The following is a 24370-nucleotide window of genomic DNA, read 5'->3' as shown; positions in this document are numbered from 1 at the left end:
CAAAGATGGAGTCGTTAGCAAGGACATTCCTTCCGCTGTTGTTAACTACAATTCAAACATGGGTGGAGTGGACTTGAATGATCAGCTGAGATCATATTATGGGATTGGTAGAAAGAGCAGAAAGTGGTTGAGGTGCTGCTTTTACTACTTGTTGGAAGTGGCAGTGCTCAACGCCTATATCGTCTACAAGGAAATGCCTCGACCGGATGAAGCAAAGCCAATGGACCACTTCAAATTCCACCTAGAAGTTGCGAGGTCCCTACTCTCAAGTCGCACTACAAGACAGAGACCTCCACCTGGGCAAACAGCAGTCCGTGGGATGGCCTGTCATGTTGCTGAAAAGCATAAGCGTGTGCGATTGCCAGGACGCAAAAAGACTTGTTTTGTGTGCCGCAAAGAAAACAACCGCACAGAGTCTGACAGGCAACGAGAGACTTGTTTTGGCTGTTCAATTTGTAACACATACTTGTGCAACGAGTATTGCTTTGCAAAATATCATGAAAACATTTTTAAATGAACAAAAAGCAGAAAAAAAATGAACAAAATCACTGGAAAATGTCGTATTTTACATTTTATTAATTTTTTTCAATCATTATTTTTTTATCTGTTGTCAAAACAATTAAATGTACAAACAGAACAATTATTCAGCTTCAATTTAGCTGTTATTTCATTAAGATATCTTGATTTGTTGCAGAGTTATGATTTTTTTTTCTTGAATGGGGTGGGATTTTTTAGAGAGTTACCTCCCCTCTGCTGGGGTTAGGTTGAAGTGCTTGGCCGGAATCTATTGGGCTTTAAAGGTTAAAGAACAAAGTATACCAAGAACTCACTGATAATATTACTAAAATTACGGCATCAAAAATTACCACAGACACCAGCATTCTTGATTTCAAACATGATATAAGTTTTTGATACATCAACGATGCATATAGTGAAGTACATTAATTAGTTTCACACACAAAACCAATCAAAATTGATGCTCTACAACACATTCAGGTTGCCATAAATCGTTATATGGCCCTTTATCACAGTTATTTCCCTGAAAGAGTTCTCCCAAAACATCACATTCTTGAGAAGCACAACACCCCTTTCATTGATAAATACAGATTTAGATTAGGGCTTTTAGGGGAACACAGCCGTTTACTGCTTTCAACTTAGTTCGACAGGTAAATTTTGCCAGACCCTAGTTCATAACAGATGGCGAGTCACAGCCTGTGCCTATAAGGAGACTGAGCAACTTTGCCTATTTTGATGATTATTTTCTTAGGTTCAAAGTAGCGTAGTAAAGATGCTATTAGATTTTACAATAATATATTTTAGAGTAATAATAATAACTAGTGATTTACATTCTTTTATTTGATATTATTTTAATAAATCATTTGGGATTAGATTTTAAAGGAAATATCCCTAAAAATGAGTCAGAAATTTTAATTACTTCAAACCATATAATTAAAAATTACATAATTCTGAGTTTATATAAATTAATGAGAAATACTGCAATAATCATCAATATCCAAAGATTAGAACAGGGATGCCACTTTTCCGGTTTTAGCCGGAAACCGTTTTTTTTACCACCAGCCGGTTTTAATCCGGAACTTCCGGTTTTTGTCCGTCATCACTTAAAAAAATCAATTTTTTTTTTAAAGAAGAAGAAAAAAAATCGCGATCGAGATTTGAGCCGAAACTTTTTCGCCGGGTGAATAATTTGGGCTGTCACCGCCAGTCGAATATTTGGGCACTTAAATGGTAGTTTATCTCCGCCCATCCCCATCACAATTCCTCCTTAAAAATTTTTTTTTTTTTAGAAATAAACAGTGATTTTGAGAATTTCTCAGAAATTTTCCGCTGAATTTGCCGTGTCAAACATTTCCTTCAAAACCACAAAATCACCACTCTCTTATGTCATATTTTGACACCTGTGCAATAGTCACCACGACCACATCACCATCACAACCACTACTACTACAACCATCACCACCACATCATCATCACTACCACTACTACTACAACCACCAGCTTCATATCATCACTACCACTACTACTACAACCACCAGCTTCATATCATCACTACCACTACTACTACAACCATCACTACCACATCATCATCACGACCTTAACTACTAAAACCACCACCACATCATCATTACCACTACTAATACAACCACCACCACCACATCATCACTGCCACTACTACTACAACCACCACCACTACCACATCATCATTACTACTACTACTACAACCACCACCACCACATCATCACTACCGCTACTACTACAACCACCACAACCACATCATCATTACCGCTACTACTACAACCACCACCACTAGCACATCATCACTACCACTACTACCACAACCACCACTACCACATCATCATCACTACCACTACTACTACAACCACCACCACCACCACATCATCACTACCACTACTACTACAACCACCACCACCACATCATCGCTACCACTACTACTACAACCACATCATCACTACCACTACTACTACAACCACTACCACTACTACTACAACCACCACCATCACATCATCACTACCACTACTACTACAACCACCACTACCACATCATCATCACTACCACTACTACTACAACCACCACCACCACATCATCACTACCACTACAACTACAATACCACCACCACATCATCATTACCACTACAACTACAACCACCACTACCACTTATACTACTACAACCACCACCACCACATCATTATCACTACCACTAATACTACTACAACCACCACCACCACATTATCACTACCACCACTACTACACCACCACCACATCATTATCACTACCACCACTACTACAAGCACCATCACCTCCACATCATCATCACTACCACTACTACTACAAGTACCACCATCACCTCATCTTCATCACTACTACTGCTACTACAACCACCACATCATCATCACTACTACTACTACTATACTACAACATCATCATCACTACCACTACTACTACAACCACCAGCACCACATCATCACGACCAGTACTACTACTACAACCACCACTATCACATCATCATCACTACCATTTGTACTACAACCACCATCACCACCATATCAACATCACTACCGCCACTACTACAACCACCACCACAGCATTATCATCACGACCACAACTACTACTACCACTATACCACCACCACATCATCATCACTACAACTACTACTTCAACCAGCACCACCACCATATCATCATCACTACCACTACTACTTCAACCACCACCACTACCACCATATCATCATCACTACCACGACAACTACAATATCAACCACTATCACATCTTCATCATCTCTACCACTATTACTACAACCACCAACACCACATCATCCTCACTACCACCAGTACTACAATCTCTACCATTAGGTTTTGGCGCTTTACTTCATTTGAAATAAGGAAACTTTTGGATTGTAATTTGAAATAATATACACTGTAATTCTAATCAGTTATCTATTTAGAACTATACAATATGTAAACACAATGCCAAATACCATTCCAATTCCTTTTTTTTTTGTGCCCGGAAATTCCTCTTTCGGCATTGAAAATCCTACGAGTGGTGGCTGAAACTCCGGTGAGGGAAATTTAAAGTTGGCGTCTCTGCATTGTAGGCCTTTAACATGTGGAAAGGACAATTCATTAAATGTTTACAAAAAGTAAATTTATGTTTAATGATAAGAATGGATTTATACCAGTAATAGTAATATATTACATAATACCAATACAAAACTATGTTCCTGTTATTTTTACACTTTGCTTGCATTTGACCGATAGACGGAGACATTATCCTCCTTTTTGACAAATTGCTATTAATATCACTGAATAAAAAACACTCACCAAAACCACTACATCATCTCTACCACCACTACTATTACAACCACCACCACATCATCATCCCTACCATCACTACTACTACAAATAACACCACATCATCCCTACCACCAGTACTGCTACAACTACCACCACATCATCATTCCTACCACAACTATTACAACCAACACCACACAATTATCTCTAAAAGACCACCACTACTACAACCACCACCACATCATCATCCCTACCACCACTACTACTACAACCACCATCACATCATCTTCTCTAAGACCACTACTTCTACTACTACTACTACAACCACCACCACACCATCATCCCTAGCACCACTACTACTACAAATAACACCACATCATCCGTACCACCACTACTACTACAACTACCACTACATCATCATTCCTATCACAGCTACTACAACCACCACCACACAATCATCCATACGACCAGTACTACTATAATCACTACCACATCATCCCTAACACCACTACTACTACAACCACCACCACATCATCATCCCTACTACAACGACCAAATGTAATTACACTTTCAACTTTTGAAATTCTCCGAGTCGTGTCAGAAATTGCTGCGAGACAGATTTTGGATCGCATCTCAGTGAATTTGAGGTTTAATAGGTTATGGTTGCATGGGTGGGTCATGATCTTCACAATGAAAAATTTTCTCCTTTTATGTGACCAGTCATTCTAACCCCTGATAGCTATTGATATTAATTTGTCTATATTTTGTTTTCAGCACCTTATTTTATCAATATGAAAACTGTTAACTCTCCTTTCTTTTGTGTGTTATTTGCTCTCAATTGAAATAATAAGTACTGAAACAATATTCCAAATTTGACATTTTTCAAATCCCTACAAAGCCCTTGACGTTGATTTGTATCTCGTCCGCGCAAGTTTTCAGGCTTTTTTTAATTTGCCTGGTGGCATCCCTGTTAGAAGTATATAATTAAAGTCATTTTGTAATGAAGCATTGTTGAGATATCCGCTCACCTGTACACCAATATCCATTTTTGACAACAATAAAAAAAAAAGCGTGATCGGGGGTCGGGGGTTTGTTGATCAAATGAACTGGTTTTAGCAATGTCATTTGACAATTCTTAGCTTAAGATATGTTATATGCATTCCTCTGAAGTTTGTATAGATCTAAACTATATAATAATATTAATAATAGAATAATAATAATAATAATAATAATAATAATAATAATAATAATAATAATAATAATAATAATAATAATAATAATGATAATAATAATAATAATGATAATAATAATAATAATAATAATAATAATAATAATAATAATAATAATAATAATAATAATAATAATAATAATAATAATAATAATAATAATAATAATATAAAATGCAATAATTTCTTAAATCCACGTTTTTTTTTTTCAAAATGGAATTTGCCTTTATATCCACTCTGAAAAAATGGCAAAAAAAAGGAAAAAAAAAAAAAGAAAGAATTTCACTGAATCATTTGCGGCCAAAGAATTAACTCATCACCTGTTTTCGAGAGTTTAATTTATTTTCTAAAAACAACGCCCCCAAATTACTATCAGTTCATTTCATATTTACTCCACCCCACTCCACTCTCTCCAACAATTTCCTTCCATGTCCCTCAAACTGCTTTCTTTCCTTGGAGCGTCCAATCAGCTTTTTACAATTGCCCATTTCCAATTGGCTGCTGAATAAGGACAATTATAATTTCAATTGTCCACCAGTCGGTCATCAGCAAAGTCAAGAAAGCTCCTCCTACTCAAATCACACATACCGATGAATATGATAGACCTTGTAGCCCAGTCACGGGTCTTTGATGGTACACAACCATCCGCCAACTTTGATCGCCATTCGCTTTTGATGATGTCACTCAATATCTATCTTCTTCTCTCAGCCCCGTTGACTGTACCACGAGTCAACATAAAAGAATATCGCAGTGAGGTGCGAATCGTGAAATCGGAATGGCGTAGCGGTTCATAGAGGTGGTAAAATGAAAATTGTTTCGTGGTAAAATGTTGCGTAAATTAGCTTTATGTACACCAACCCACACACACACACACACACACACACACACACACACACACACACACACACACACACACACACACACACACACACACACACACACACACACACACATACTCTCTCTCTCTCTCTCTCTCTCTCTCTCTCTCTCTCTCTCTCTCTCTCTCTCAGGGCTGAGAATCTTCCGCCTATAGGCAGATTTCCGCCTAAACGGTACTAGTTTATCTCCGCCCATCCTCATCACAATTCCTCCTTTTTCAAATTTTTAAAACATAAATAAACAGTGATTTTGAGAATTTCTCAGAAGTTTTAAGCTGAATTTGCCGTGTCAAGCATTTTCCTCAAAACCATAAAATCTCCATTATGTCTTGTGTCATATTTTGACACCTGTGCTCAGTCTCGTGAAATTTGGTGATGATCCAGTTTTTATGAAGTCGGGCCAGACAGAATGGCACCAGATGTCACAATTGACACAGACGACCAGTGGTGCTCTTTGATTAGCTAGTTGATGCTGGAAGGGGAAGTGGAGGGACAAATGGGTCTGGATTCTTTTTTGTCTGTTGTAGGTACCTATTGCCTTTTTAATATCTCACTCTTTCTCCTTTTTCCTCTTTCCTTTCCTTTTTTTTTTTAAATATAGAATTCATAACATCAATACATGAATTATTCTGGTAGAAGTCTCCTCTCCCCTCCCCCCCCCTTCTCTCTCTCTCTCTCTCTCTCTCTCTCTCTATTTCTTTCGCAACCATCCATTAAATCATCTGGTTATACAGAGATAATATTAGTATTAGAATAAAGCAATGGTGATTGGCTTTGTTTACTCTTCTCTCTTTTTACCTTTGGACTATGGCTTTAAATTTGAGAGATTCTTGGCTTGTATTTATAATCTGAATAACCACTCAGTTTCGGTAACAAAATTGTGTAGCCTGCTTTATAAAGTAAAAATCAAAACAAAACAACACTTTCTGGCCTTTTATATGAATAACATTGTAGGCCTTTAACATGTGGAAAGGACAATTCATTAAATATTTACAAAAAGTAAATTTATGTCTAATGATAAGAAAAGATTTTATACTAGTAATAGTAATATATTACATAATACTTATACAAAACTATATTCCTGTTATTGTTACAATTTGCTTGTTGATAGACCGAGACAAATTGCTATTATCATCACTGAATAAAAAACACTCCTGGGTGGGGTTCTTGACCTCCCATAGTAGGCAGGGAGGTACATAGTGTGTCTTCTATCCCCTTATATGTTTTCCGACATGTTTTCTGTCTTTGTCTTGGAATGAGATTACTTGGTTTTGTCCTGTCCCTGGCCAGAGTCCTGGCTGGGAGGGAAACAATAAAATGCATAGTTTTTGTTTGAGAGATGATATCTTTTTCCTTGTAAATCATCTCTCTGTTATATTTTATTTTATTTGTTATTTTAAATGTATAATGTAAGCATTTGAGTGTATTCCTTTCCTCTTTGTTGGATTTTGTGCTTGTGTCTGGATGAGACTTATAGGTGATCTTAAACTTAAGTACAGTGGCGGTGTGCTCTTGGAATCTACATCTGATCCCTATTTGTTCCCAGTTCCTCTTTGTCTTACTTTCTCTTGGGTGCTTTAATTGTAATTCTAGAATTTTTTATTATCCCATTTTCCTCCTTTTTACTGGCGCTGATATAACCTAAATGTGTTGCAAGCGCCGTAAAACCCTTAAAAACAAAACAAACAAAAACAAAAAACACTCACCAAAACCACTGCATCAACATCTCTACCGCCATTACTATTACAACCACCACCACATAGTCATCCCTACCACCACTACTACTACAACTACCACCACGTCATCATTCCTACCACAACTACTACGACCACCACCACACAATCATCTCTAAGACCACTATTACTACAACCACCACCACATCATCAACCCCATTACCACTACTACAACCACCACCACATCATCATCCCTACCACCACTACTACTACAACCACCATCACATCATCATCTCTAATTCCACTACTACTACAATCGCCACCACATCATCATCCCTACCACCACTCCTTCTACAACCACCACCACGCCTTCATCCCTAGCACCGCTTTTACTACAAATAGCACCAGATCATCCCTACCACCACTACTACTACAACTACCGCCACCACATCATCAACCCTACTACTACTACTACAACCACAACATCATCCCTACCACCACCACTACTACTACTACAACTACCACCACATCATTCCTACCACAGCTACTACAACCACCACCACACAATCATCCGTATGACTACTACTACAACAATCACTACCACATCATCCCTACCACCGCTACTACTACAACCACCACCACACAATCATCCATACAACCACTACTACTACAATCACTACCACATCATCATCCCTACTACAACCAACAAATGTAATTACACTTTCAACTTTTGAAATTCCATCGAGTCGTGTCAGAAATTACTGCGAGACAAATTTTGGATTGCATCTCAGTAAATTTCAATTTTAGTGAAATTCAAATTTATAGGTTATGGTCGCATGGATGGGTCATGATCTTCACATGAAAAATTTCCTCCTTTTTTGTGACCAGTCATTCTCACCCCTGCTCTCTCTCTCTCTCTCTCTCTCTCTCTCTCTCGCTCTCTCTCTCTCTCTCGCTCTCTCTCTCTCTCTTTCTCTCTTTTTTCTCTCTCTATGTGTGTGTGTTTGTGTGTGTGTCTATATATATACTCTCCTCCTCCTCCTCCTCTTCCTCCTCATCATCATCATAGTGATACCAAAACATCCAGTTTCACCGGAAAAAACTCCGGTCTGGAGCAAAAAATTCCGGGTTCCGGGCAACTTCCGTCAAATTCCGGTGAGGTCAATTTGTTCCAAGGATACCCCAACCACCACATCATCACTACTACTACAACCATCATCACTACCACTACTACTACAACCACCACCACATCATCATCACTACCACTACTACAACCACCACCACCACATCATCACTACCACTACTACTACAACCACCACTACCACTACTACATCCAATACTGCCACATCATCTGTACTAGCACTACTTCAACCACCACCACCACATCATCATCACTACAACTACATCTACAACAACCAGCACCACATCATCATCATTACCACTACTACTACAACCACCATCACATCATCATCACTACTACTACTACAACCACCACCACCACATCATCATCACTTTCACTACTTCAACAACTACCACCACCACATCATCATCACTACCACTACTACAACTACCACCACCACATCATTATCACTACCACTGCTACTACACCACCACCACATCATCATCATCACTACCACCACTACAACCACCACCACCACATCATCATCATCACTACAAATACTGCTACAACTACAACCACCACATCATCACTACAACTACAGCTACAACCACCAGCACCACATCATCATCACTACCACTACGACTACAACCACCACTACCACATCATCATCACTGCCACTACTACTACAACCACCACCACCACATCATCATCACGATCACTACTACTACAACCACCACCACCACATCATCATCACTACCTCTACTACTACAACCACCAACACCACATCATTATCACTACCACTGCTACTACACCACAACCACATCATCATCATCACTACCACTACCAGAACCACCACCACCACATCATCATCACGACCACTGCTACTACAACCACCACCACCACATCATCATCACTACCTCTACTACTACAACCACCAACACCACATCATTATCACTACCACTGCTACTACACCACAACCACATCATCATCATCACTACCACTACCACAACCACCACCACCACATCATCATCACTACCACTACTACCACCACTACATCATCATCACTACAACTACAGCTACAACCACCACATCATCATCACTACCACTACTACTACAACTACCACCACACCACCACATCATCATCACTACCACTACAACAACAATCACTATCACATCAACTATAAATATGTTGACACATTGCCAAATACCATTCCAATTCCCTTTTCTTGTGTGCAAAAATTCCTCTTTCGGTATTGAAATTCCTACGAGTGGTGTCTGAAATTCATGTGAGCCAAATTTACAATTGGCGTCTCTGTCATCATCATCATCATCATCATCATCATCATCATCATCATCATCATCATCATCATCATCATCATCATCATCATCATCATCATCATCATCATCATCATCACGATCAAATAACAACGTTATCATCATGTTCATGTTCATGTTCTTATATTAAACACCACTAGAATTTAGTCTCTAGATTAAGTCTGAATACTTATTTTGTTAGCCAACAAGGAAATCTGATGCATTTACACATCAAAAACCTTTCATTACAAATTATTGAAAAAAATACCATATTAAAGGTAGATTATTACTTTTATATTCCCCACTATGGGTTAGGGTAACAAAACTCAGTAAATATAAATTTTGAATATTTTATTAAAGTAAAATAATTTTCATGTTGATTTTTAAAAAGAGAATTATAGATTGTTCAAGGAAGAGTGAAGTACACTTGATATCAATGAAAATAATTGCGTCTATCTTAAAGGTGAAAATGTATTCGTTCTATCCATATGAAATAGAAGTGTATGGTCAACAATTGCAGTGTAAAAATCAATGATTTTGTGAAAATTGTCTGATTTCCTGGCTGACAAAGAAACCCGAGTGGTGATTCTACCTGCAGGAATAAAATATGGCCATTCCCCACGTTCTGGACATCTGTTATGACATAACCACATGGTGGTCTCCCCGTCATTGACAGTGGGCCGTTTGCATTGGGGATGAGTGGAGAGAAAACTTAAGTGAAAGATTTCTAATGAAATATACGGCTGTGTGAACAGGGAGGAGAGGCATTACATTCTACAATAGGTAAAATCGAGAAAAGAACAGTATCATTGAGGGACAAATCAGCACAAGTACAGACAATAATGACAACCAGTCTTCATCAAGTTTCCCCTGGCTTACAGTCTCATGTAACAGAGAGAGAGAGAGAGAGAGAGAGAGAGAGAGAGAGAGAGAGAGAGAGAGAGAGAGAGAGAGAGAGAGAGAGAGAGAGAGAGAGAGAGAGAGAGAGAGAGAGAGAGTTAAACCAAAATCTACCTCTTGTGACCTTTTCTCCACAGCTGGTGTCAAATAATGAAGAATTAAAGAAAGAACTCGAAGAGAAGGACAAAGAGATTGATTCATGTGAGGAAAATCCTGAAAAGAAGACAGATCTTGACAATGAAATCCGTAGACTACAAGCAGAAAATTTAGCATTGCAAAAAAGTTTAAATGGTAAGTTGTAGTCTAGTTTTTGTCATGATGTCATTTTTACAAAAAAAAGCCCAAAGTCTAGCTTAAAAAAACAAAAAACAAAACAGAGCATTTATATAGCACAATATCATCCCCTAAACATGCTCAAAGCGCTTTGCAAATAGTAATAATCCAGTCATTAAAGCTGAAAAGCATAGCATTCACTTGTCATTATGATTGATAAATAACAATGTAAAATTGAATGTAAGCTTCAATTTAGTATATGAAAGCAGATAAATTAAACGTTTCAGGTTTCCCCTTTATCAACAAAACAGGATGAATGAAACACTACAGACAAATGAGATAATGTAGTAGTGGCATTGTTAAGATGAATAAATAAAAACATTGAAATAGTATGCTCCTTTGTAATGAAGCACGAATTAAAATAGAACAAAGAAAATTTATAAAAGGTGCACAATTAATTAAGTCAAAAGAGCTGGCATGCAGTTTTTTGCATCGCTGCAGATGCGTTGCCGCTGCAAAAAATGGCAAAATATTGATTTCCATTGCGGCCGCAAAATCAGCAATTTTTTTTGCAAATTTTCGAGATTTTGCAAAGAAAAAAAAAAGAAACAATAATAAAAATGATCCAGTCATCGAGGATTGCATGACATCCAAATTGCCGTCCTTCAGTTCTGTCACACCATTAAACAACACAGGAAATAAAGGGAGTCAAAACTGATAGCTTTTAATGCCATGAACACAGATATTTTGCTTCAAAAGTTGTGCAACATGGATATTCCAAACTACCTTATTAAATGGTATAAAGAGTTTCTGACCCATAGACCGCAATGTGTAAAATTGGGTGAACATATCTCCAACAAAAGAACGTTGTCGAACGGATGTCCCCAAGGCTGCGTGAGTTCCCCAATCCTGTACATCTTATACACTAACGACTGCAGACCATCCTTCGAAAATTGTTTTATAGTGAAATATGCAGATGATACTGCTATTCTTGGCTTATTAAAAGATAAAGTTACCGAAAAGAATTATTTCAAACAAATAAATATATTCACCGATTGGTGTAAACAAAATCAGCTTGAATTAAATGTTGAAAAAACGAAAGAACAGGTGTTTGGTGTAAAAAATAAAAACGACTTAAAGTGTGTGGCGATCGGTAAAGATGATGTTGAGATAGTTGACTATTTTAAATATTTAGGAATAACCATTGATAGTTCCCTCAATTTCTCTCAACATATTAATATAATATCTAAGAAAGTTGCCCAAAGATTATACATCCTAAGGAAATTGAGAACATTTCAAGTAAGGAAGAAAACTATGTTAAGAGTTTATGACTCATTGATTAAAATTGTAATTGCGTTTGGCTGCACCATATGGTTTGGAGGATGCCGACTTAAAGATAAATCAAAAATTTCAAAATCTATCAAAGAGGCATCAAAAATAATAAACCATCCTCTTGATGGAGTAGAAAGAATTCATGGAAAAGCAATAGAAAGGAAAGCATTCTCAATTACCAACAATAAAAAACATATTTTATACCATGAATTTAGTCTTTTACCACCTGGGAGAAGGTTTTGTCAGATTAAATGTAGAACTAACAAGTATAAATCAACGTTCGTTCCATCAGCAATAAAAATTTTGAATATTTCATATGGTACAGAAAAACCAAGGATTGATTCGTTGACTGATTAACTAATTAATTTATTTAATGTAAGATTAACTGACCAATTGATAATGATGATAATGATAGTTTTTGGTGTCGATCGAATTGCCACAATCGTAACAAATTGAAAACGAAATTAATATGTTTATGTTGTGTATATCGCACGTGTGAAAGAAAGAGAGAGAGAGGAGAGAGAGAGAGAAGAGAGAGAGAGAGAGGAGAGAGAGAGAGAAGAGGAGAGAGAGAGAGAGAGAGAGAGAGAGAGAGAGAGAGAGAGAGAGAGAGGAGAGAGAGAGAGAGAGAGAGAGAGAGAGAGAGAGAGAGAGAGAGAGAAGAGAGAGAGAGAGAGAGAGAGAGAGGAGAGAGAGAGAGAGAGAGAGAGAGAGAGAGAGAGAGAGAGAGAGAGAGAGAGAGAGAGAGAGAGAGAGAAGAGAGAGAGAGAAGAGAGAGAGAGAGAGAGAGAGAGAGAGAGAGAGAGAGAGAGAGAAGAGAGAGAGAGAGAGAGAGAGAGAGAGAGAGGAGAGAGAGAGAGGAGAGAGAGAGAGAGGAGAGAGAGAGAGAGAGAGAGAGAGAGAGAGAGAGAGAGGAGAGAGAGAGAGAGAGAGAGAGAGAGAGAGAGAGAGAGAGAGAGAGAGAGAGAGAGAGAGAGAGAGAGAGAGAGGAGAAGAGAGAGAGAGAGAGAGAGAGAGAGAGAGAGAGAGAGAGGAGAGAGAGAGAGGAGAAGAGAGAGAGAGAGAGAGGAGAGAGAGAGAGAGAGAGAGAGAGAGAGAGAGAGAGAGAGAGAGAGAGAGAGGAAGAGATGATAGGAGTGACAAATTGTTCAATGTTACAGTTATCGTTTAACGTTATAGCAAGTGTTGATGACAAATTGCCATATTTATGGACAATAAAGGTCTATTATTATTATTATTATTATTATTATTAAACTGAACACACTGTCACCTCACGGCATGAACTCGAGACTGGACCTCATTTAACCCATTGCGGCCCAAATCACCCGTAATCGCCCGCTCAAAAAACATCTCAAACAGTCCAAATCGCCTGATATCGCCCGCCAGGTACCCAGCATCTTTGAACCCGTAAACTAAAAACGTGTGTAGAACCACTTCTTTTTATTTAGAAAACGAAAGTAGAGAAAGAGTGAAAGTGAAACTAGAAATTTCCCGATTGTTTTTATCTCAATTCGTTTGTCTGCTGTGATTTTTTGAAGTTTGTCAACCAAATCGGTTGTGGTAACGTCCTTTTTTTATTTTTTGTTTGTTGTTGTTGCTGGAATGGCGTTTGAATTCCTCAATTCTAGGGCGTGATCAACGTTTTTAAATTTTAATGGATAGTGATGATGATAGTGCTCATTCAGACACTGAATCAGACATTGAGGTTGAGTTGGATGCGTATTTTGATGACATTGACAATGGATTTCATGTGTTTTAATATTATTACATATTTTTCAACTTTAACATTTTTTTTCAAATCAAAATATGAATCAATAGTCCAAAACAATACATCAAATTAAAGGCCATTCATTCTTCTTTCCAAAACAGCTTTTATTTAGTTTCTAGCATGCCTCACATTCTTGCAATTAATTTTTTAATGAAGTGTACTATGACATTTGGAAGAATTATCTCCCCTCGCATGGTCTGTGAGAGACATTTTTTCAGATTATGCCCGGGCAGCAATGGGTTAAATATTATACTACCTTTATCTCTTGCCCATCCAACTTGGCCATCCATTTTCTTTTCCTTAAATTACTACTACTACCATTACTACGATGACGATGACTACTACTACTACTACTACTACTACTACTACTACTACTACTACTACTACCACTACTACCACTACTACTATTACAACTAAAAGTACTACTGTTGCTTCTGCTGCTGCTACGCCACTAATGATTATACTAATACCTACATCCCTTATATTTTGTATTTATTTCCAATTCCATTGTATTTATTTTCCAACAATAGTCTACACTTTATTTCACTTTCTATACTGCGTTACACAGTTCTTCCCTGCCTCCCCTCTTTTGACTTAATTCATTGCACACCTTTTTATTTATAAATATCTATTGTTCTATTTTAATTCGTGCTTCCTTACAAAGGAGCTTACTTTTCCCTGCCCATCAATTTTTTTGTTTATTCAGCTTAACAACGCCACTTCCACATTATCTCATTTGTCTATAGTGTTTCATTCATCCTGTTTTGTTGATATAGGGGAAACCTGAAACGTCCATTTATCTATCTGTTTTCATTTATTAAATTGAAGCTTACATTCAATTTCACATTGTTATTTATTTCCTCGAGCTTCGATCAGCAACATTTACATTACTTGTCACTGTAAAACATGTAGATGATGATGATCTGTTACTTATTGCAATAGACGGGATGTTTTTTGATCGACTTTGACCGTAAGTTCATGACTACCTTTACAATGTGGAACTCAATGTAAAATTTATGATAATGATAAAATGATAAATTATAAATAATTAATTTTATATATAGCGCCTAAAGATCCATGTTAATCGTGCTCCGCGGCACTTTACATAATAAAAATGTTTAAAAATCAAAACAAAACCAAATTTAAAATCACAACACTACATAAAGCCCCCCATAGACGGACAGATCTCATCGCGGGACGGATCGCCGAACAGGCACTGCTGGGTCACTGTGACCCGATCCTGCGTTAATAGCAGATGATTTTTGCCCACACTCGGGGAGATATTTTTTGAGGCCTCGGTGATCGGGGGCGTGGCAGTATAAAAAAAGTGGACAATTTTTTTCGGATTTTCGCTGTGTTCACGTCGGATTCGTGATCAGCGTCAAATTTACAATAGGTTTGATACTAAGAACTGTGTGTTTACTCCAAAAATTGGTGAAATTAGAAATAAATTTTATTTAATAATGAGGCTATGTGGCCGACAGAACTGATCCCAGTTACTGTCTGTTATTCTATCTTTCGTCTTGCGCACAATAGTGATTACTTCTCACTAAATTATATCAATTAGACTGTTGAAGGAACGAAATTGACATCATTCCACTCTTTGTTATTGTATTAAGGCAGTCATTTTGGTAATTAGTTCTCACTAAATTATATCAATCAGACTTTTAACATTCAAGGTTACTCGTAGTTTTGTGTGATGGTACGTTATTTCCGACTGGTGGATGTTGTGAGCATTTTACCTAAACTCATATCATCAATAACCGTCCAAGATATTCGCATCATATGTAGCAATAGCTCTAATAATCTAACATGTCGAGAGAGAGAGAGAGATAGAGAGAGAGAGAGAGAGAGAGAGAGAGAGAGAGAGAGAGAGAGAGAGAGAGAGAGAGAGAGAGAGAGAGAGAGAGAGAGAGAGAGAGAGAAAAATTTATTTGCGCTCTATATACCGCTATATTCAATAAAGGTGCTCAAATCACTTTATAAGGGTCCTTGGCCAACATAAAAACATGTTAGACGAGACATGACTGTTAAGCGATATTGCAATTGTTTCCCGACAGAGACGACGCTGTAAACAGCGAGGTACTCATTTTAACAGTGAACAAGGTGAGAGAATGCGAGTAAAGAGCCTTTTCCAAGGACTCAATTATGCGCCACTCAGAGTGGGACTCGAATCCAGTACCGTCCGATCCAAAGGCGAGTGTCATTTCACAAGATCACATGCATAGCCGCACAAAAAAGTGATGAGAGAATAGATTCATATGTATTGAAGGAGGAGAGAGCGGATGGAGTGAGTAAAGTTCTTGGATATTTATAGAAGGAACCACATTGATGTCACTCATCTCATTGTTATTGTTTTTAGACACCCATTTTCATGATTAGTTCTCATTAAAATATATCAGACTATAACGTTCAAGTTTCCATGTAGATTTTTGGGCTGGAGTGATATTTCTGGCTGGCGGACTTTGTGAGTATTTTAATTAAACAGAGCATCAATAGAAGGAATTAATTTGACGTTAGTCAACCCGTTATTATTGCCATTTTTATAATTAACTTATCAATCAGACTATGAACGTTCGAGTTTGCAGTTTTGTGTGTTAATATGTTATACCCCGATGGAGATGTCGTGAGTATTTTTCCAATACGCATAACATCAATACATTTGCAATCCGATTTAAGTTTAAAAGCAACGTAGACCATGGAAATTTTTCCATTTTGTGGACAATAAAGATTTGTTATTTATCGTCATAATTCTTCTTCTTCTTCTTCTTCTTCATCTTCTTCTTCTTCTTCTTTTTCTTCTTCTTCTTCTTCTTCTTCTTCTTCTTCTTCTTCTTCTTCTTCTTCTTCTTCTTCTTCTTCTTCTACTTCTTCTTCTTCTTATTTATAAAACAAATCGACAGTGCTCCCGTGGCAGGTTAAACGGGTACTCCTCGGGACTACTCGCATTCGCACCCCCACCACCACCACACACACGCACACAGCTCTTTTTTTTTTGGGGGGGGGGGGGGGGGGGGGGGGGGCGTTGTTTGTAGATTATAATTCAAGGTTACAATGCCCACCCCTGTCATCACGTAGTCAAGGCTTTTTGGCATCTGCCAATCCCAAACGTCTGTGTCAAGGTCGACCGTCATGTCTCGTCAACTGGTGAGGAGGAAAAAAAAAAAAGAACTGGCATATTATATCATTACATTGAAAATTATGAAAACTATTTTTTATTTTGTTTGAAATCCTTTATAAATTTTACGATGATCAAGAACGAAACTTTTGCCATCTACTTCTTCCTGGTGCAACATTTATAAAAATATTATTAAAAAAAAATAATAACACAGCATTTATTTGGCACAATATCCACGTGCTCAAAGCGCTTTACAAGGGGTCCCGAGGCAACAGCAATATTAAACTTGAAAGTCGAGACATGTCGCCTGTCAGGCGATGTGACATTTTTTCCCAACAAAGACAATGAACGGCCATGTACTCATTTTACACCTGAGTACGGTGAGAGAATGTGAGTAAAGAGCCTTATCCAAGGACTCAACTCTGCGCCACTCAGAGCGGGTCTCGAAACCTGAACTTCCGATCCGAAAGCGAGAGTCATACCACTTGATCCATCACAAAACAGGGAGGGGCACTGTTCTGTCGGCCACATAGCCTCAATATTAATTAAAATTTATTTCTAATTTCATCAATTTTTGGAGTAAAAACATAGTTCTTGGTATCAAACCTATTGTAAATTCGACGCTGATCACGAATCTGACGTCAAAACAACGAAAATCCGAAAAAAATTGTCCAATTTTTTATACTGCCACGCCCCCGATCGTCGATTGCCTCGAAAAATATTAAGCAAGGCGGGCTTTGCGAGCGATTGACCGTCCCTCTGCTTATCGGCCAGGTATTTGGCCACACACATTGCGTTTTCACCCCGGTTTGCCTGATCGTGGTTCGAACGCCGATCAAAACCGTGCGTGTATGGAGCCTTTAAAAGGCATGAATACAGAAACAAAATCTAAGCAACATCTATTTCATAAAAAATAAGCCTCACGGAACAACTCGGTCTTCAGACATTTCCTGAAAGATGATAAATTTTCACAGGACTCTGTCTGAGGACCGAGTGCGTTCCATAGGCATGGAGCAATGGATGAAAAGGCTTTTTTTTTTTTTTACCAAAAGTGGATTTTGAGGTGGTAACCTTTAGAAGTTGGGACTACTATATTAAATTTCGAGTGGGTTCATATTTTTTAATCAGTTCCTGCAAATATTCAGGTGCCAATCCATCCTGACATCTAAAATCATAGCACAATATCTTAAATTCTATCCTTAACTTCACAGGAAGCCAGTGCAATTCCTGGAGAACTGGTGTTATATGATCCCTTTAAAAAAAATTTTTTTTATAAGTCTAGCCGCTTTATTTTGAATTTTTTTGCAGTTGGATTATTTTGGTTCAGCCATTCTAATTGCTGGTGTGTAGTGGGGATTGATTATTGTACCAATTATTTATATTATCGTAGAATTTGTAATCTTGAAGGCCATAAATGCTTAATTTACTCCTTTGGCTCTCCTTTCTAAGATTAGAGTGATTTTTAATAGGATACAATTAACTTATTTCATTTATATGTTTTAAAGCATTCCAACAGAGTTTAAACAAAGAGCCAAAGTCAAAGAAAGGAAACAGCAGTGGGCAATCTTTTATTGAGGATAATAGGTAATTTCATGTTAATTGTTTGATGGTGAAATAGTAACAGATAACAAATCAAATGACCTGTTTTAAAGAAACAGAATATTGGTAGGCGTGGTAAGTGAGCAAATACATACTTCATTTTATAATAGAAACATAAAACTACAAATGCATTAGAATGTTTTGACTACATTAAGTCTGAGGTGCCACGTATTGAAATACTTTTAACAACCATACTGAGAAGAAAAAAAAGGACAAAATCAAAAGAAGTTGGCGAAGATCAAGCAGGATTTTGAAGCAATAGTGGAACCAGAGAAACGTTTTCCAACCTCAAAATCTTGATTGAGAGACACCTTGAGATCCAAAAAGAAGTGGACCTATATTTTATTGATTACTCTAAGGCATTCTACACTGTAAACCATGAAAAGCTGATAAACAGTTTTAAGAAACATAGATGTAGATGAAAATGACAACTACCGTTATAGCAAAGCTGTACTGGACCCAAAATACCCAAATAAGAAAGGGGAATATATTCTCTGACCCAGTGGAATCGAGGCTGTGTCTTCTCTTTATGCCTTTCAACTTATACACAGAATTCATATTCAGAGAAATAGAGATGATGTACAGCATAGTTGTGAATGGAAGAAACATCAATAATCTGAGACATGCAGACGATACGGTACTACTGGCAACAAGTAAAGAAGACCTGCAGAAACTAGTGGACGAGACCAACAGAATAAGTAATGATTATGGACTGAAAATGAATGTACAGAAAACGAAAACCATGGTATTTACAGGAGCAGAAAAAAACCCCTAAAACCACTATAACAGTAGACAAAAAAGCAGTAGAACAAGTACAGGGTTATACGTACCTTGGCCAGTACATCACAGACGATGGCAGGTCTATTGCAGAGATGAAGACAGATCAGCATTGTCAAAACAAACATCATGACAATGAGAAAAATTCTCACTATCATAAAAATATCAACAGAAACAAAAGTGCTTATCACTTAATGTTCTGTACAGTCCACAATCCTGTATGCCTGTGAATTATGAACCATAATGAAGGAGATGGAAAGAAAGATTGATTCCTTTAGTTGCCGGTGTACGGCAGAATTCTGAAAATACCATGGACTAGAAAGAAATCAAATATTCTAGTTCTTTTTGATGCAGACCAAAGGTGCAGAAAACTGTTGGCTGGAGATAAAATGTAAAAACTGACCTATTATAGACACGTTCTGATACACAACACCATCCAGAAATCATTGCTAGATGGAAAAATAGCTGACAGAGAGGCACGAGGCAGACCAAGGAAGTCCTGGATTGGATAGGAAATATGGAGACAGCAACTAGGGGGGAGTGGGCGGGGGGCAATTTGTTCCATTCCTATGGAGATTATTTATGTTTGAATGGAACTGAAATGAAGTGAAATGGCAGTTCTGGTTTGTAGCTCTTGGGAAATCCAGGATTAACTAATTGTTATTATGGATGTTATATGAGTTGAGGATAGTTCTTGTACAAGGCAAATGGGAATGGGATTTTTTGTGTGTTTGTTTTTAAAAATTATATTTATAATGGGAGGTGTTGATTAGATTTGGAAAATAAAAAAGAATCTAAAATGTGGTCGGATTTTTACAACTTTGGTCTGTTTTTTTAGTGGTCGACTTTGGTGATGATTCTGTCAATGGTTGTTAAGTATTGGATGAATGAATATAACTTATTGTCTTTAAATGTATATGAGTGTGCATGTAAGCATCGCAGACCCTAAAAAAACAACAATTAAAAGTTGTATGAGGAAGGAAGGTGTCAATATTTAGGATAATCTGGGTTTTAAAATTTGTCTTTAAAAAAATTGGGTTTAAAGGCATGTTGATTGACTTCCAATATTCCGATTTGTCATAGGAAATGAGATATATAAGTTCTGTCAGTATTGCCAACACTGCTTTTTGAGACTTATGAATTGAACCAAGCTAAGGTGTTAATTACTTTTTTTCAGACAAAGTCAAGGGCATTTAGGTGTCGACCAAAGAGACAGTGACATAGAGGAGAAAGATGCTGAAGGTTACGTTAAAATTCCTAATTTATATAATGTATTACTATCATACTTGATATTACTCAGTCATGGATCCTAGCATTTACAGTGTTTACACTGACATGATTATCTATGAATCAAGTTTTGAATCAGAGAAATTGATATGTATGTTGCTCTTCCTAGCCTGTGATAGACATTTGAGGCCTAAAGCTTCTTCTTTTTCTTCTTTTTCTTCTTCTTCTTCTTCTTCTTCTTCTTCTTCTTCTTCTTCTTCTTCTTCTTCTTCTTCTTCTTCTTCTTCTTCTTCTTCTTCTTCTTCTTCTTCTTCTTCTTCTTCTTCTTCTTCTTCCTCCTCCTCCTCCTCCTCCTCCTCCTCCTCCTCTTCTTCTTAGTTAAATAAAACTGCAGAATGTACATTGTTTACCGCATCAAGTAAATTAGCCATGAAAACCACAGTGATGTCATATTTGTGTATATGTGAATTTCTGCAAACTTATTTTTATTCTAATAAATTTGTGATAGCCCCCCCCCCCCCCCCCCTCCCCCTGGCTAGAAGCGATATTATGTTGGGATTTGGAAAACGGTAGAAAATTGGTATCGGTTTTTAAGTGGAACTTGTCAAAATGATCAAATTTCCTACATAAAATAAAGTAATAATTCTACATAGATATTGGTGATGACTTCAGATAACCAGTCTTTCCAAGACTTTATAAAACTGAATAGCTTTTTCCACCATTAGCATGTAAGATATCATAGCAAAGCCAGTTATCTCTCTCTGGAGAAGCATTACAGTTTCCATAGTTTCATACTTCAACCAATAATGAATGTTACAAACAGTAGATAACATGGTCCTGCGGAATTATGCAAAATAAAAATCTGTAAATTATGCATGCAAAAAACAAAAATCATTAAAAAACTATGCAACTCTGGTACTCTCCTCCCCATCCTCCACTCACCAACTTGGGTGAAACATAATTATTGGACCAATGTGCTCTGAGATGTGCTATTTCAGAGGTGTTTTTGACAGGTAATTTTAAAAATCTACCCCAACCTGTTACTGTTACCCGAGAGAAGCGAATTAAATGGGTTGTTAAATTGTAGGTTAAATGGCAATGGCCATTGTGTAGTTTACATTACAACAAGCTTTTTTTTTTAATGCTTACATTAAGCAATATTTTGTTCTTGACTTTCCAGATTCTTCTTTACCGCAAGATGATTGTGATGCTGTGAAATGTAAGTTGAAAAAAAAAAGAAGAAATTACAGTAGAGCTCGGATACAACAGGGATATTGGGACTAGCAAAAAATCCCTGTCGTAGCCGAGTCCCGTTATATCCATGCATACAGAATTTGAAGGGAAGCAATACTGCGGGAAATATTAAAAAACAAAAAAACACAAGGAACATATCTCAAGTTATCTCCCTGGACCTAAGTAAATATCGAGTTACCTCCCTAAGTAAATAAATCAGACGACGTGACTGTGACTTCCATTCCTGTAACATTGCATTGATTTCACACACACATTAAAAGATACAGTATAAGACTAGCTGTAACTTCATCAAAGGTTGGTCTTAATGTAAATAAAGCGAACACAAAGTTTTAAAGAATAGGAGTCACCAACAAAAGTCAAATAAAGATTTCAAATGAAACCCAAGAGGAGGTAAAGACTTTTTCTTATCTGGGCAGTGTAGTAGGCACAACTTGAGGCACGGACAAGAATGTCACATCAAGAATTGGTAAAGCCTGCACAACCTTTCAAGTCATGAAGAAAATTTGTAAATCAAAAAATTTAACATTTTAATACTAATGTAAAGTGTATTACTGTATGGATCACAAACATGGAGGATAACCAAAGGCATCGCGAACAAATTACAGAGTTTTATAAACAAATGTTTAAGGATGATTTTGGGCATCAGGTGGATGAATAAAGCCAGAAATGAAGATTTTTGGAAAACTGCCAACGAACAACCTATGAATATAAAATCAGGAAGAGGAGGTGAGGATGGATAGGCCCTTAGAAAATCTGCCCACAGCATCACAAGTCAAGCTCTGACTTGGAATCTCCAAGGAGGAAGAAGACTAGGGAGGCCAAGATACAGTCCGTGAAGAAGCACTTTAGTGGAGGAAGCAAGGAAAGGCGGCTACACATGGAAGAAGGTGGAGAAAGCCCAAGAGTCAAATGGCAAGGCATCATTATTGGCCTATGCTCCAACTGGGCTTAAGGGCTTAAGTCATAAGTCGTCTTCTATCTACCTACTTATCTACCAATCTATTTTTATATCTATTTACTCAACTTTCCACTCACATCAATACCGGGCCATGTTTTTTATTCCCCCTTCTTCTCAAAGATTCGACCCCAGCACAAACACCTCTCCCCTATCCATTCTAACCACTCCCCAGGGACTCCTTCCCCCCACACTGCCTTCATAACTTTTTACTCCTCCTCCTCCTCCTACTACTACTGCTACCACCACTACTACTACTACTACTACCACAACAACGACGATGACGACTTGCTGCTTTCACTACTACTGCTGCTGCTGCTTCTGCTACAACAACTACTACTACAGTCCACTCCGGATAATCGCAACTTTCGGTTAATTGCAACATTTCCCAAGAAACAGAATTAATTCTATATAAAAGTCACTGGTTAATTGCAACAAACTTCGGTTAATCGCAACAAATTTTCGACCTCAAAAAGAGGCAAATTCAAAGAATCAATCAAACAAAATCTCATGATTAAATTTCATCATTTGGTGAAATCATGACAGGTTGAAGAATCGAGAGTGGACGGGGTTTAATGCTACAGTAGTGTGTCGCACACTATTAGAGACAAAAGAGGACAGGGCTTTGTAGTTTGGGTTTGTGCAGTCATTTGTGACTTTTAGATATGAGGTGAGGGGGCTGAGCATAGTCTAGAGACAACAGGAAGAAAAAGACTCTTGTAAGGAGAGACTGGGCGATGCAATCCTTTGTTTTCGGATTGACAACAACTGTGCATTGTAACCAACAGGTTTGGTGAGAGCTTATTGTCTCTCATAACGTCTAATCTCTTACAAATGTTGAAAACAAAAGAGTGAAAGTTAATTCAATCTTAAGATGTTGGCTTGCCTCAAAGCTGCTTTCCTTGTCTGAATCTATACAGGGCTGCCATATGGTTTTTATTCCAATCAAATTGCTCAGTTTGTGGTGGACTCTGAACAATGATTACAACAACTTGTTTGAGTTTACCATATTTGTGTAAAATGTTGCAACTGTGGACAGGAAACTCAACTTCGGTTATTCGCAACATTTTCGCTGATCCCAAGGTGTTGCGATTATCCGGAGTGGACTGTATTACTACTATTACTACTA

At 37.5% G+C, this 24370-nt stretch overlaps 1 protein-coding gene across 3 annotated transcripts in view; it reads left to right on the top strand.

Annotated features, from left to right (window-relative positions):
- LOC144975007 (GRIP1-associated protein 1-like) overlaps positions 1-24370 on the top strand; it is a 210945-nt gene that overhangs the window by 27930 nt on the left and 158645 nt on the right. For all 3 annotated transcript variants that reach the window (XM_078918652.1, XM_078918654.1, XM_078918651.1), the window contains exons 6-9: positions 11076-11229; positions 18935-19013; positions 20983-21047; positions 22213-22251. In XM_078918652.1, coding sequence (XP_078774778.1) covers positions 11076-11229; positions 18935-19013; positions 20983-21047; positions 22213-22251 — 337 coding nt within the window. The remainder of the gene's footprint in view (positions 1-11075; positions 11230-18934; positions 19014-20982; positions 21048-22212; positions 22252-24370) is intronic.

The sequence above is a fragment of the Berghia stephanieae genome, chromosome 6, assembly GCF_034508935.2.
Source record: "Berghia stephanieae isolate SIO BIC M18660-M18661 chromosome 6, UCSD_Bste_1.3, whole genome shotgun sequence".
In the NCBI taxonomy this organism is placed as follows: domain Eukaryota; kingdom Metazoa; phylum Mollusca; class Gastropoda; order Nudibranchia; family Aeolidiidae; genus Berghia; species Berghia stephanieae.
Note: the sequence above shows the minus strand (reverse complement) of the source record. Positions and strands in the feature narration are given on the sequence as shown.